Source organism: Gracilinanus agilis, chromosome 3 (genome assembly GCF_016433145.1).
Source record: "Gracilinanus agilis isolate LMUSP501 chromosome 3, AgileGrace, whole genome shotgun sequence".
Classification (NCBI taxonomy): domain Eukaryota; kingdom Metazoa; phylum Chordata; class Mammalia; order Didelphimorphia; family Didelphidae; genus Gracilinanus; species Gracilinanus agilis.
This window is the reverse complement of record NC_058132.1, coordinates 649158262-649172358: the sequence shown is the minus strand read 5'-3', so window position 1 is coordinate 649172358 and position 14097 is coordinate 649158262. Positions and strand designations below refer to the sequence as shown.

At 61.3% G+C, this 14097-nt stretch overlaps 2 protein-coding genes across 3 annotated transcripts in view; one reads left to right on the top strand and one right to left on the bottom strand.

Moving 5' to 3' along the window:
* Positions 1-7450, top strand: part of ANO7 (anoctamin 7) — a 76510-nt gene extending 69060 nt beyond the window's left edge. The window contains exons 18-22 of the mRNA XM_044669515.1: positions 1032-1237; positions 2502-2644; positions 4003-4093; positions 4260-4379; positions 7355-7450. Coding sequence (XP_044525450.1) covers positions 1032-1237; positions 2502-2644; positions 4003-4093; positions 4260-4379; positions 7355-7366 — 572 coding nt within the window. The 3' untranslated portion in view covers positions 7367-7450. The remainder of the gene's footprint in view (positions 1-1031; positions 1238-2501; positions 2645-4002; positions 4094-4259; positions 4380-7354) is intronic.
* A 1569-nt stretch (positions 7451-9019) lies between these two features.
* LOC123242802 (high density lipoprotein binding protein) overlaps positions 9020-14097 on the bottom strand; it is a 97521-nt gene continuing 92443 nt past the window's right edge. For both annotated transcript variants that reach the window (XM_044670894.1, XM_044670895.1), the window contains 5 exons: positions 12788-12931; positions 10773-10958; positions 10084-10200; positions 9524-9652; positions 9020-9230 (listed from right to left, as the gene is read on the bottom strand). In XM_044670894.1, the coding sequence (XP_044526829.1) occupies positions 9144-9230; positions 9524-9652; positions 10084-10200; positions 10773-10958; positions 12788-12931 (663 nt within the window). In that variant the 3' untranslated portion in view covers positions 9020-9143. The remainder of the gene's footprint in view (positions 9231-9523; positions 9653-10083; positions 10201-10772; positions 10959-12787; positions 12932-14097) is intronic.

Genomic DNA, 14097 nt, shown 5'->3' with positions numbered 1-14097 from the left:
GGGCAGAGAATCTGCCCCAGGTGCACTGAAAACGGTGTGAGGGACCCCAGCGAAACGCCTGTGGCACGATACTATCCTTAGACCCTGGAGAAGTGACATTTGGGCGCTGGCCGTGTACATCCCCATCCCGAGATCAATGCTGGGTCTTCTAGGGCCATTTTCCCCCTTCCAGAGCTTTTTATTTTAAATTTTAAGCTTTTTTTTAAACCCTCACCTTCCATCTTGGAATCAATACTATGTATTGGTTTCAAGGCAGAGGAGTGGTCAGTCAGGGTTAGGCCATGGGGGATAAGTGACTCGCCCAGGATCACACAGCTAGGAAGTGTCTGAGGCCAGATTTGAACCCAGCACCTCCCTCTCTAGGCTCAGCTCTCAGTCCACTGAGCTACCCAGTGGTGCCCCACTTCCAGAACTTGTTGAAATAGAGTTGGAAAGGCAGATGAGAACGAGGCTAGAACAGGAGCTCCTTGAGGGTGAGGATCGATGTCCCTGGCTAGCTGGCTGATGTGGGGGAAGCCCTTATTCTGGACAGATGCCAGCAAATGTCAGCCACCAGAGAGCTACAAATAGGCCTGTGAACAAACCAGCCCTGCCTTTGTTTCTGCGGCCCCCATCTCCCTCCCTGACCAGTGTAGCCCTCAACGCTGGCCTCTGACTCAGGAGAGCCTCGGAGAGGGAGGCAGAGCCTGGGCTGAGCTCCTCGGGCAGAGTCCAGTGAGGGAGGCTCTTGTACCCCAGACAGGCAGACCCTTGCACCCTCTTCCAGCCCATAGCCAGAACCTTTCCAGCTTGCTGGTGCCTGGCCTGTTGTCCCCACCAGGATAGCCAGAGAGTCCAAGTCCACTTGTACCTTCTGCAAGGCTTCAGAAGGCAGTTACGGAGGCTGTAGCCATGGAAGAGCTCTTGCTGCCCTGGCTAGACAGTGGGGGGACAGTGGAAGGCAGCCTGGCTCTGGGTTAAAGGCCCTGGGCCTGGAACCTTCCCCTCTGGCCCCAGGCTGAGCCTGGGACTCCCTTCCCTTGCCGATGCAGTGATACAGTTTGGATTCATCACTATTTTCGTGGCGGCCTGCCCTCTCGCTCCTCTGTTTGCCCTTCTCAATAACTGGCTGGAGATCCGAACGGATGCCCAGAAGTTTGTCTGCCAGTACCGGCGCCCCATGGCAGAAAAAGCCCAGAACATCGGCATGTGGTTCTTCCTTCTGAAGTTTATCACCCATTTGGCCATCATCAGTAATGTGAGTCGCTCTGGGGCAGCCAAAGGGTTGAAGGGATGGGCGCACTCGAGGCAGAGTCAGGAGACAGGAAAAGAAGCTCCAAATTCTTGTGAAGAGGAAAGGATTTCCCAGAGTGAGGGGAGGGGAGGACAGGGATGAGTCTGTCACTGAGGAGAGTCTCTGCTGAGGAACAAAGGATTGCTCTCCCCCCTCCCCCCCCATCAGCTCTGCACCCCGGGCACCCAAGGCTGTTAAGGGGCCAGCAGGCTGGCTCGCCAAAGACCCGTAGCTTCAGGGTGTTTTTGAAGGTCTTCCAGCATTAACGTCTCTCCCACCTTGAGTTCTTATGTGGGGCTGATTCTCGGTGTTTCTGACAACTCTCTGCAGAATTAAATCAGGAGCATCTCATTCCTGGGAACTAGACCCAGGTGAATGGAAGAGCCTTCAGAAAGCATGTTTTAGGCCAGGCTGGGGAACCAAAGGCAGAGATACTCTGTGGGTGCCCCAGAGGAGCTGACACTTCCAAAAAGGAAGCTAATCCATAAACAGGAGATGGGGGCCCGTCCAGACCCTTTCACTCTTGGCCATTCTTGCCTCCACCTGCTTGGGGGTACCCGTAGTGCCCCCAGACAGACACAACATGGCTGGCCCGCCTCCTCCTGCTGCTTTGGGAATGTGGCTCATTTGTGGGAGGGGGATATGGCGGCTCGCTGGCACGTCGGACGGATGCCTGGGCCTGGGGCTCTGGTGCCTCCTGGCTTCCGTCTCTCCCCACCCAAGCCAGCCTCCACTCTTTGCCAAAGTGCTTTCCCTAAAGCTCAATCTGCCCCTGCTACTCCCCGGCACGATAAAATCCAGCAGCCAAACTCCAGATCTACAGGATTGAATAAAAGTCCTCGACTTGGCACATAAAGCCCTTCCCACCTCTGCCATCTCTTACATTCCCCCCTCCGGAGTCTCTGGAAAGCAGCAGGCACCCCGAAGGCGGTTTGAATCGAATTGCCCAAGGTCACTCAGATAGGGGAGGAGGAGCGGGATTAGAACTCAGATCCCCAACTCCAAATCTGGCCCATTTCCCATGGTGCCACGCCATAAGAGGTGCCACCCTTGAGTCTGGCCAGAAAGGGTTCTGTTGCCTTGCACAGGCTGCCGTGATCACAGATAAACCTGAGGGGGGAAATGAAGAGGGATCCAGGGGGCAAGAGAGCCACTGGCCTGGGGGCGGGAAGCTGCCGGGTCCTCTGGGCCCCTGGCCAGGGCTGAGAAGCAGCTGCCTCCTTCCCAGGCTTTCCTCATCGCCTTCACGTCCAACTTCCTGCAGAGGACCTACTACCAGTACGCCTACTCCTCCGGCCTGCACGGCTACCTCAACTTCACGCTGGCCCAGGCCCCCATGACCTTCGTCTCCCAGTACAACCACACGTGCAGGTGAGGCAGGCGCAGCGGGAGGGGGGTCTCTGCTTCTCCTCCGGGGCAGGGATGGGGTCAAGGCGTTCCCCGTCCTGGGGGGCCGATCCACGAAACATGCCACTAAACCCCAATGCCTGGCAAGCCATCGGGGCCTGGCAGGAGAGGGAAGGGCCCGGCGCTGGGGCAGTGACTTGCCCAGGGTCACCCAGCTAGGAAGAGTCTGAGGCCACATTTGAGGAAGGTAAAGTCCAGGCAAGCAGAAGCAGAAGAGCCCGGACGGCCTCCCCTGGGAGCTCGGGGGAGGCAGAAGAACGCTTCCTGGGTGTGAAGTCCGGAAGGCCCGAGCTCCCATCTTGCCTCGGAGCCTCTGAAGATCCCGATGAGTGTGCAGCCTGGGGTCCGGTGTTGGGGGGACTCTGGGCCCGGAGGGGACCCGACGCCACGCAGCACCATCATGTACCAGGGATGGACACACAGGCCAGAAGGGGGTCCCCCCCTCCACAGGCTGGGAGTCGCTCCAAACGAGTCCAGAACTTCACTAGAACACCAGTGCACGGTCTAACCCCAAGTCATTCTGGAGCCCCAGCAGGGGAGGCCAACGTAGGTGTCGGGCGGCGCAGATGGGAGGTCCTGGATTCAAAGGGGACCTCGGCCACTTCCTCGCTGGGTGACCCTGGACAAGTGGCTTCATCCCGAGCCTCACCCGGCCCTCTCGTCTGCCCAGGAACCGACGTACAGGATCGATCCGAAGCTGGAAGGTCAAAAAAAGGAAAGGAAGGAAAGGGATCCCCACAGCGCCTAATCTAAGGCCTTTATCTGCCAGGAGAGCGAGACCCAAAGGAGCTGGACATCCTCTAGTCTAGGCCTTGCTGGGGGCGTCCCGGGTGGGATCCGAACCCACCACTGCCGGGTTTGATCTTCAAACGTTATGACGTAGCACGGCCCGGGAGTCCTGCTTTGTGAACATCTTTAGTTAGATGCGTTCTGTGTCATTCATGAGGTGGCAGCTCCGTGGGCAGAGCACCCCTGGGCGCTCCACAAAAGGCTCTTAGACTCTGGAAAGCCAGGAATGGGGAGGGGGTGGGAAGCCAAGGAGGGGAAGCTGCGGAAAAGCGGGCTGAATCCGAGCTGGGAGAACCCAGGGAAGAAGCCGTTCCTGTAACCTCGGCGCCTCCCCCGCAAGCTCCCACACCAGCGGACGTCCTCTTTCCCCTCTTTGGCACGGAGGAGAATCGGATACACGCACGCCGTAGAGCTGGGCCACAGCAGGCCCGGGGCCGGCCACGCTCGCCAGCCCTGTGTGGAGATGGCCGAGTCTGGGCCTCCGAAGAGGCGAGGAAGGGACGGCCTCCGACCTGGCTCCGCTTGTCTTCCAGGTACCAGGCTTTCAGAGAAGACGACGGCCAGCACTCCTTTACTTTCTGGAGGCTTTTAGCCATCCGTCTGGCCTTCGTCGTCGTGTTTGAGGTACCCCCAGATGGGTGGATTGCCTGTTCGCCCTGGCCCTTGGGCTCTCCCCTGGGCGGGCTCCTCCCCTGCCCTGCTGCCCCTCGAGCCCACACGCGGGGGGTGGGGGGGGAAGGAGATCTCTTCCCCGTTGCCGTCTCATCCCCCTCCTCCCTTTGCCCACCAGCACGTCATCTTCTGCGTGGCGTGGCTCATCGACCTCGTCGTCCCCGACATCCCGGCCTCCGTGAAAATGCAAGAGGAGCAGGAGCACTTTGTGGCCAAGCAAACCCTGGCTGACTACAAGGTGATTCCTGGGGCCTAGACGCGGCCTCCTTCGACCCGCGGCAGCCCAGCGGCGCCGAGTCTGGACTCCAGAAGGCCTGGGTTTGAGTCCCCCGGGCGGGTCCCCCTGGCCACTGGCGCCGCGGCCTTCCTCTGAGCTGGGCGACGTCCCTCTCGTGGTCTCATCCGATCCTTGGTGCACCCTTTGCTCTCCTTCAGAGTGGCTTTTCCTAGCAGGGGACGGAAGCCTTGGTGGATCCAGGCCTTCCGCCTCTGGCGGGGCAGCAGGAGGGGCCACGGAGTCTTGTTCCCATTTCACAGAGGTGGGAGAGAAGTCTGGGAGGGACCGACGTCCAGTGGGCTCTGGGCTCCGAGGGCCGCCCCGCGGCTGCAGCAGGAGGGACACGGCCCCGCCGGCCCCGAGGCTCCTGCTGCCCTGCACGGTCTCCTTGGCCGCCCGCCACTCCCACATGGGGCCCATCCAAAGCCAGCCCAGAGGACTCCTCCTAGCCGGCCCCCACATTTCAGGTCATTCTCTTCTCCCCGAGGGGGGGGGCACGTCCTCGACCACCCGACAGTGGCTCTGGGCCCCTGGGGTCCCCCTTGTGCTGGGCCTCTGTCAGGGGGGTATCAGCAGCCCCCCCTCCCGGGGCTCTCTGCCAACAAAGCACTCTGGAAAGGCACCTAGCATCAGTCCCCCAAGATGCACTCATGGAGGCCGGCAAACTTGGATCCATCAGGCCGACATGCCGCTCTTTACTTGGTCCTTCCTTGGCTTGGCTGCTGGCCCTTCTTGTCCCATCCCTGCTAAGCTGGAGGGCAGAGAAGAAAGTGAATGGCCCGGCCTGCCTTTCCCGCCGTTCCCTCCTTTCCCGCCTTTCTCACCTTTCTCGCTTTTCCCTCCTTTCCCTCCCTTCCCTCCTTTCCCTCCTTTCCCTCCTTTCCCTCCTTTCCCGCCTTTCTCACCTTTCTCCCTTTTCCCTCCTTTCCCTCCTTTCCCTCCTTTCCCTCCTTTCCCGCCCTTCCCTGCCTTTCCCGCCTTTCCCTCCCACAAGACTGCTCAACACAGAAAACGTCTCATTGTCGTCCTCCCCGGAAGGACTCGCTGCCCTCCCTGTCCACAGACCTGAATCTCGAGCATCTCCCACTTTTCTCGGTGCTTCTCCCTCGAAACCTGAGGCCGCAGGATCCTTCCTCTGCCTCCCTTTGAACCTCTGGACGGACATCGGAGGGCGCAGATGAGAAGCCTCTCGTGAGCCCCCTCCCCGCGTGCGGCGCTCCTTCAGCCGCGCTCAGTGAGGATCAGGCCCGGAGCAGGAGGCTTCTTGGTGGGGCTTCCCTTGTCGGAGGGCGCGCCGGGGCACTCTGCTTCTGCCCTGGAAACCGCCTCCAGCACCCCCTGCTAGTCCATCTCTGGAAAGTGGCAGCCCCCCGTGTCACGGGACTGCGGAGTCTGTCCTCCTCCCATCGGGCCGCTTGGCCTCTCCTTTTCTTTTGAACAAGGCTCCCCCCATCCTAGAGGGCACCCCCAGATCTCCCTGATCCCCCTGAGGCAGAACCTTGTTGGTTGCCTAAACTTTGGGCGTTTTATAGACATTTTTATTTTTTTAAACCCTTAACTTCTGTGTATTGGCTCCTAGGTGGAAGAGTGGTGAGGGTAGGCAATGGGGGTCAAGTGACTTGCCCAGGGTCACACAGCTGGGAAGTGGCTGAGGCCGGATTTGAACCCAGGACCTCCCGTCTCCAGGCCTGACTCTCAATCCACTGAGCTACCCGGCTGCCCCGTTTTATAGACCTTTAAGGGCGGCTTTTCCAGGACCCTCGCCTGGCGTTGGTGGTCTGGCCACTTCCAGGGCTCTCCAGGGCCCTCCTTGGCTCCCTGCTCTCGCTGCGCCTGCCTAAGAGGAGGTCCCGGAGCACGACGGGGCTTACTCTGTCCCTGGCCGAGCACTCGCCCTCCCGCTGAGGCTGACCCAGAATTGGGCCTCCTTCTCGGACGCGCCCTGCTTACGCACCTGCTCCTGCGCACCTCGATGGGCGGATGACGGCGAGGAGACGCCCAGGTGGGCAGAGGAGAGGCCGGCTCTCGCCGGAGTCTACCACGGGCCGGCCAGGAAGCGCCCTGCGGGGTCTGCGGGGTCTGCCGGTCGCTCCAACACTTCTAGGATTGGAGCCGTCACGGGCAGGTTCTTGGCAGCAGCAGCTGCTGATCCCAGAAGGGAGTTTGGTGAAGAGCTCGCCGGGCAGCGGCGCCTCCGCAGCCTCCTCGGGGTCTCCTTGTACGGGGTGGCCTCTCCCCGGGCCTCCTCCATCTCTCCTTGTGGGAGTCACCCTTCCGCCCCTACTGGGGACGTCCGACTGGCCCTGACCACTTGCAATGGGAAGAATTTGGGTCTTTACAACATCGCCGTATGTTGGTTCTAGGCGGAAGACCGTAGGGTTAGGCCGTGGCTGACGCGGCTGGGAAGTGGCGGAGGCCACCTTGCCTGAGGGAGTCCCTTCGACTCCCCGCTTTTACCTTTGGGACCTGGAGCCTGGCTCGGCCACGGGCCGGAGGCAGTCTCTGGTCCTGCTAGCTGGCTGGGCTTCCTTAAGCACTTGGCCCCCCAGGCCTCCCTCGATTCCCAGAAGCCCCTTCCTCTGGCACCCTCCATCTGCCCGGCGCACCCATCGGTCCTCCCTCAACTCGGGCCTCTCCAGGGAGGCCTTGCACTTGTTCCTGGACGCGGCTCCCCCTTGTCCCCCCCAACCTTCTGGAGGCTGGAAGGAGCCGCCTCCATTGGGGGTGCTATAAAGGACACCCTTCCCCGCCCCAACCCACTCCCTTTGCCTCCATCTTCCTCACCTAGTGGGGCTCGCACAGCGGCCCTGGACCATCCTCCCTCTCCGTCTCTCTCCGTCCAGGAAAGGCCGAGAAGCCCCCGGGGAGGCGCCGGCTGCTTGTTGGGACTCTCAGCAAGTCGGAGGGCTTCATGGGGTTTCCTCTTTCTCCTTCAGGTCCTTCCTTGAGTCCTTGAGGCCGAAGACCCAGCCCCGAAGCCAGAACGGGGTGGGCAGCGCCGGCGGCCATTCCCAAGCCTGATGGGAACGACCCAAGGAAAGCTGCGGCCATCGTCAGACGGTGTCCCTGCAGGCTCGGCCACGGCGGCGTGGGGCACACGGGCCAGGGGGACCCTTCTCCTGTCAACCCCCACCTCCTGAGGCCAGCCAGAGCAGCTCGAGCCCCCCCAGCCCCGAGTCTCGCCTGCGGTTCTGCGGCAAAGGACGGAGGAAAGGCCGGCCCGTGGCTTCCGGGTGGCCCAGCCCGCCTGCCGCAGGCCGGGGCGGGGGGAGGCTGCTGGGGTTTTCTCAGCTGGGTCTGGGGTTCTTTTTCAATGCATTTTGTGCACTTGTTTCTCATCAATAAAGTCATTGACCAATGGTGTCCGGTGTGTGCGGCCGCCTGGTGTGGGCGTCCTGAGGGGGCCAGCCAGAGCGGCCCCCCTCGGGAGGTGGCGGGGCCTGCCCGCCTCCGGGACACTTTGGCCCTCCCCAAGAAGACTCCAGCCAGGACTCATAGAGCTCGCCAAGGCTGGGCCAGAGGAAAAGGAGGCTCCCGGGCCGGCCTCCTGGCCAGCCTCTCAATGTTTCTGCACTCCAGATTTCAGGTATTTCTTGGGCAGATTCTGGGGGGACGCCGGAAAAGGCCAACACCCAGCGGCTCGCAACAACTCACAACTGTGAGGGGGCCGAGTTCCAGACGAGGATTCTAGGGACAAATCTGGGGGTCCAGGTCCCCTCCCCCCATGAAATAAGTGGGGCCTCCTGACCCCCCGGAGCCCAGAAGGCCTCGGACGTGCGTCTCCACAGCTCCATCCCCAAGAGGCGGCCTCAGAAACTCGCCCCAAGTCTGCAGGCAGGGGGGTCGTCACCGGCCAGTCTGGGAGGCTGGAGAAGCCTTCCTCGGGGTCCTTTCCCAACGTGCCCAGTGCAGGATGATAGGAAACCCATGACTAACTGAAGAGAAAACCTTCCTGGACCCAGAGGCTGGCGGCCCCCCAAAAGGAACCCGTCCAACAGCCCTTCTGTAGTGCCTCCTCGGGGCCAGGCACGGTGCCGATTCTCTAGGACTCCCCCACGAGGAAGGGGGACGAGCCTCATGTTACAGCTGGGGAAACCGAGGCAGAGGCCGAGCCTCAGTTAGGCGCCCACGGCTGGGCCCTCCGGGGGTGCCAGTGTTTCCAGGGCCCTTTCTCCCAGACGCACCCCTCCCTGCCCCCTTCTCCCCGTCCGTCCGTCTGTCCGTCCGCGCGGGTTAAAAGAGCTTCTCGAGCACACTCCAGACTGTTTGAGGTTTTATTTTAGAATTTATAAAATTCCACCATCATCCACACGATGAGCCTTTTTACACGTTTGCATATAATCTCCAAATTCCAAAGTTAAGGCCAAGGGATCATTGCCATGGAAACACGGGCTATGGAAGACATTAGGAGGAGGGGCGGGACAGAGCCCCCCCCCCGGCCCCCCGGCCAGGGCACGACCACGAGACAAGCACGAGGGACGAGCACGTTCGGACCTTTATTTGTGACGGGCGACACGGAGCAGCGAGTGGAATGTGCAAAGGCTGTTGCCAGGACGTCTTTGGGGGTCTGGGAGGGGGCAGCGGCTGTGGACGATGGGGGNGCAGGGGGGGCGGGGCGGGGGGACACACAATTTACATAGGATCCAGCCGCTGGGTCAGATTAAGACACAGTATTTGTGGTGCTACTTTAGGTCGGCAGCTGGAGATGGTTCTCCTTTCTCATCATTATCGTTTGGGGCCCCAAGGGAGAGTCTTAGGGGCTACCTGAGCCCCAAAGCTTGGAAAATCTTCAGAGCTGCTCATGTCGGGAGCCTGCGGAGAGAAGAACCCCGAGTCAGAGCTGGGCGCCCGGCCGCCCTCCCCGCGGGGCCTCCATCCAAGGAAGCGGCAGGACAGAAAGGGAGAAGCCGCGGAGGGCAGCCGGCCGGAGAGAAACGAAGCCCCGCCCGGCCCCCAGTTTCCTCTCCGCCGTCACCCTCCCGCAGAGGCTGGAGACCCCCCAAGTGCAGTGAGACGGAGCAGAGCCCAAAGAGCGGCTTGGCTCGGGGTGCCGCCCAGGCTGGCCCCGGAAGGACAAGCTTCAGAGAAGCCCGAGGCGAGGTTACCTTCTCGCTGCCGCCGGCCGCCCAGGGAGCGTCCCTCACCACAAAGCCCTTGGACGGAGCTTTGGCCTCTTCGTGGGCAGGGGGCTTCATGTATGCCTGCAGAGCCTCAGTGTCCACCACGTCAGCCAGCTGCCCGTCCGGCAGAAAAGGAAAGTCTGGGTCACAAAGTGCATTTGGGGGCACCCCTTCCCTCCCCCGTCCCTTGACCCCCCAAATGGACGACACAAATCTTCTCCCACCCATGACTGTCCTCAAAAGGACCGGGATGGAGCTGGTATTTGGGGTCTGTCTGTCAGCACGACTGCAGACACACAGACCCCAAAGTCACCAAGATCAGCGGGGTGTCGGCGCCCTGACAGAACAAGGGACGGCCCTTCGGCTCAATGAAGCCTTTCAAAATGCTCTGAGGAAAGTGCTCAGGCCCAGTCTGGAGCCGGGGAAAGTGAGGACAGCCCGGGAGGCTGAGCCACCTCTCCCCGGGCAGGAAGGTGACAGTGAGAGCCCCCAGGGGAGCCGATCCCCCGCCAGGTCCCCGGGGGGCCGGCGTGGCAGCCACTCACGTATTCCTCCTCCAGGTTGAGGATGTGGTCGATGGCTTCCTCCACGTTATCAGGAAGTCCAGTCACAGTCACACAGTTCGGGTCAGGGGCTCCGCTCTGTGGGAAACGGATGTCTACCTGCGAGAGACGCCCCCCGTCAGCAATGCCTGCCAATCCCCACATCCGGCCCCCTCTGCCCGGCACTGGGTCATCGCTAGCCACCGAGGCTGACTCTGCCACCGCGTGATGCCAGTGAAAGGCCGCCCGGGCAATTCAATGACTTCTCAGGGAAGGAGCAGCCAGTCTTGGGCCAAGCGGTGGAAGTGCCTCGGCCCCAAAGGACGATCCAAAGTGGCCGAGCCTGTACAAGCAGCCTCTCTGCGGGGCGGCCTCAGCCCCGGAAACGCTCGCCACAAGAAATGCCGCTTTCGAGAAAAAAGACGTCCGTGACCAGCAACAGGCCTGGCCAAGCACCCCCGACAAGGCGCGGCACCTCCCTCCCCCAGAAGCGCTGGCTAGGGACGGGCTAACGAGGCACACAAAGGAAAGTGGGGCACAAGGCAAGCAGGGTCCTGAGAGCTTCGAGCCATTTCGCAAGCCCGGGGCCACGCACGTGGCGAGTGACGAAGCCCTGGCGGACGGACGAGCGACGGACAGGGAGGAGACCCTCCCTCCGAGAGGCTCTGCAGCCACGTCTTCACTGAACTCACTTTGAACTCATCCATGATTTTACGGATGGCCTTGCCCCGGGCTCCAATGATACGGGCATGGACACGGTGGTCCAGCGAGACATCCTCTGAGACCATCTGTTCAAGTTCAGCCACAATTTTCATGATGGCGTCGCGAGCAGCTTCCGTGTTCTTTTCGTACCCTGTGATGGTGATTTGGTCCTGTGCCTTGAAAGAGAATCGAGTCACAAAGTGAGAAGGGCCGGCGGGCGGCTCAGCAAAGCCCCAGAGAAGAGAAACTTCACTTTCAGATAAACTAGCCCCCATTTACTGAACGTCCATCACGGGCCGAGCGAAGCCAAGATGGCCCCGAGGTGGTCACGTTCTAACTAGGGGGAAACACAAGCACGCGCTGCCGAAGGCTCATTCTGGGGAAGAAGCAATCCTGTGCGCTGGGGGCAAAGGAAGACGGGCAGGGACACGGGCATGTCCACCTGGCAGTCCTTGGCAATCACAGGACAAGTCCGGATTAGGGACTCCCAAGAAATCAGCAACAGAAGGCGCCCCTCCTCCCCCCGGCCTCGAACATGGAAGTGGCATGAAGAAATGTGGCTTTAGGAAGATTGTTCCGGCACATACACAGGAGTGGTGGAGGGCTTCGAGCCTTGAGCAGGGAAAGAAGCCAGGAAGTAGCTGTGGGCAAACAGCGAGCGTGGTGACATGCCAAGGCAGACAGAGAGAGGACCTGCTGAGAGCCCCCCGGCAGGGGCAGATGCTCAAGATGGAAGAGGAATAGAACACCAGGCAGGGGTGCTGGGAGTCCAAAATGACAACAAGCCCTCCAGGGGAGCAATCAGGGAAGGTGACAGTCCCAGAAGGCAGCCATCTACACAGAACCAAGAGCTAAAATCCCAGGAAGGAACAAGTTTGTTTCGGGAGCCCACGGCCTGGACGAACCCCAGTCACGAAGTGGGAGGAAAAACCCCCAGCGAGAGAGTGAGCAAGCAGTCAGAGGGAATGAGAACCAGGGAAGCAACTCCAAGTGCCGGAAACCGGGGCCCTCAGGGAAGGGGCAAAGGGAAAGTCGGGGCGGAAGAAGCTCTCCAAGCCATCAGGCAGCCACCAGGGTCACCACTGCCTGCTCTACGGCCCGAGTGGCCTCCCAAGAAAGGTCTGGGCAGGGCCAACTCGCAGCGCTAAGGGAGGAGCTCTTGGGGAGCAAAGAGGGCGACGAGCGGTCATGAAGCCCTGCTGGTGTGCCAGGCACTCCGCCGGGAGCTGGGAGAGACGAGGCAGGCCTTATTCCCAAGGAGCCTACTGCGAGGGAAGGCATCGAGGGCAACGGGGAAAGGCTTCTTGGAAAAGGCAGGACTGTAAGCGGGGCGTGAAGGCAGACAGGAAGGAGACTGAGGTGAGGGCTGGGCAGTGAAAAAAGCCACAAGGAGGCCCACGTCACTGGAGCTCAGAACCGAAAATGGCGGAGGACCTCGGAAGACAAACGGGATGCCGTATTCAGTGCAGGAGCTAACGGAGAACAATCGCTGGATTCCTCCGAGTTGGGGGGTGGGCAGAGATGGGGGCAGGATGGGGACTCGGAGCTTTCAGAAGACTAGTTTGACCCCAAGTGAGGATGACTCGGATGGGGCAAAGCCTTGAGGCAGAGACACTCACCCAAAGGTGACTGCCCACAGCTGTGGAGGAAGTAGCACCCACGGCCTCTAGGACACAGTGGCCGATGTGCCACGGATGTGCCAACGCAAGTACCCCCTGACCCAACGGCCACGAGCCTCCCGCCTCCCTCCTCACAGTGAGCCGGGGGTCTGGGACGAGTCATGGCCACAGGGCGTGAGGAGAGAACCTGCCCAGCCCACCGCGGGGGGACAGCCTGTCCTTCCACCCGCTTGGCCGCCGACTCCCCCTTCTCTCTCCCCCGTCTCTCTTCCTCCCTCTCTCTCCATCAGCTGGGCCGAGCCGACCTGGTCCACTCCAGTAATGAACACGGAATGGCCAAGACAGAGCGGGGTGGCCGTCCCCCTCCGACGAGGGCTCCTCCTCACCTGGTTCTCATCATCCTTGTCGGGGAACTGGATGTTCACTTCGTGTTCCAGCCGGATCTGGGTGATCACTGCCCCCTTCCTCCCAATGATTTTAGGGTGATATTTGGGATCTACAGTGACATTCAGCTTAAAGCTTCTCAAAGCCTACAATGGAGACAGCCAAGAGCGTGATGAGGAGAAGCTCCAGGTCCAGCTGCAGCTCTGTGAGAAAGAAGGCGATGCCTCTGCTTCCCTCCATCGTTTCCTCACCTGTCACAGTGTGGACGCCCCCCCCTCCACATCCACTCTGCGGGGTCCCACGCGCTCAAGGCCCAACAGAACACGAGGCCCCGGAAAACCCTTCCGAAGAGCCCGGTGCCGGGGAGAGGCTTTCAAAAAGCACCAGCTGGTGGGAAGGCAGCCGAGTGCCTCCTCCAGCTCAGGGGACAGAGCCGGGCCTAGAGATGGACGGCTCTGGGGTCAAAGCTGACCACAGACCCATCCTGGCTGTGTGACCCTGGCCAGGTCACTGAACCCTCACCGAGCCCTGATCGTTGTTCTGCCTGGGAGCCGACACTTAGTACTGTTCTAAGATAGAAGTTAAGGACTTAAAAAAACAAAGATGTGACAACTGGCCCCGACCCTAAACAAGGAGAGGCCGGAGGGAGAAGGTCAGGCATGGTGGGCGACCAGGCTCGGACGAGGCTCTCGCGGGCCCGTGTCTGGCAGGGCCGAGTGTCCGCACTCACTGAGAACACAGGCCTGACATCGTCTGCCAGGCGAGACCCCCAACTGCACACACCAGCCGTGTTCGGCGGCGCCGCTCCGGTTCTCACGAAGAGAAGGCGGCCCACGTCCCGGGGGCAGCGGCCCCCCATCTCTCCCCGGCGACACCGGCAGCGGCGAACGCCGAGCCCTGCTTCTCTCCAACGCACACGCGTTTTCATTACAAACAGGGCAGAAGCCTCTGTCCTGCCCTCTATTTGTCCCCTCACCACAGCGTGGGAGCTAGAAGGGGCGCCCAGAGATGCAGCAGCCAAACTGGGCTCTCCCCCAAACCCGATCTCACAGCGCTGGGCCTGGCACCTGGCTCTCCCCAGCTCCGAGTCAGACTCGGGGTTCTCGGCTACACGGTGGTCTCACACTTGTCCAGCGCAACACCCCAGGCCTGCCAGCCCCCAGACCCCACCAGAGGCAGACTCAAGGCTCTCTCCAAGACTGTCAACGCTGCCTTCCCCAACGGGGGACCTCGCCAGAAGAGAAGCAGTGGAGCCCCAGCCCGTCTGAGAAGGAAGGCATGGCTGGGGGGCCTTCCCCTACCCCCGGCTCCC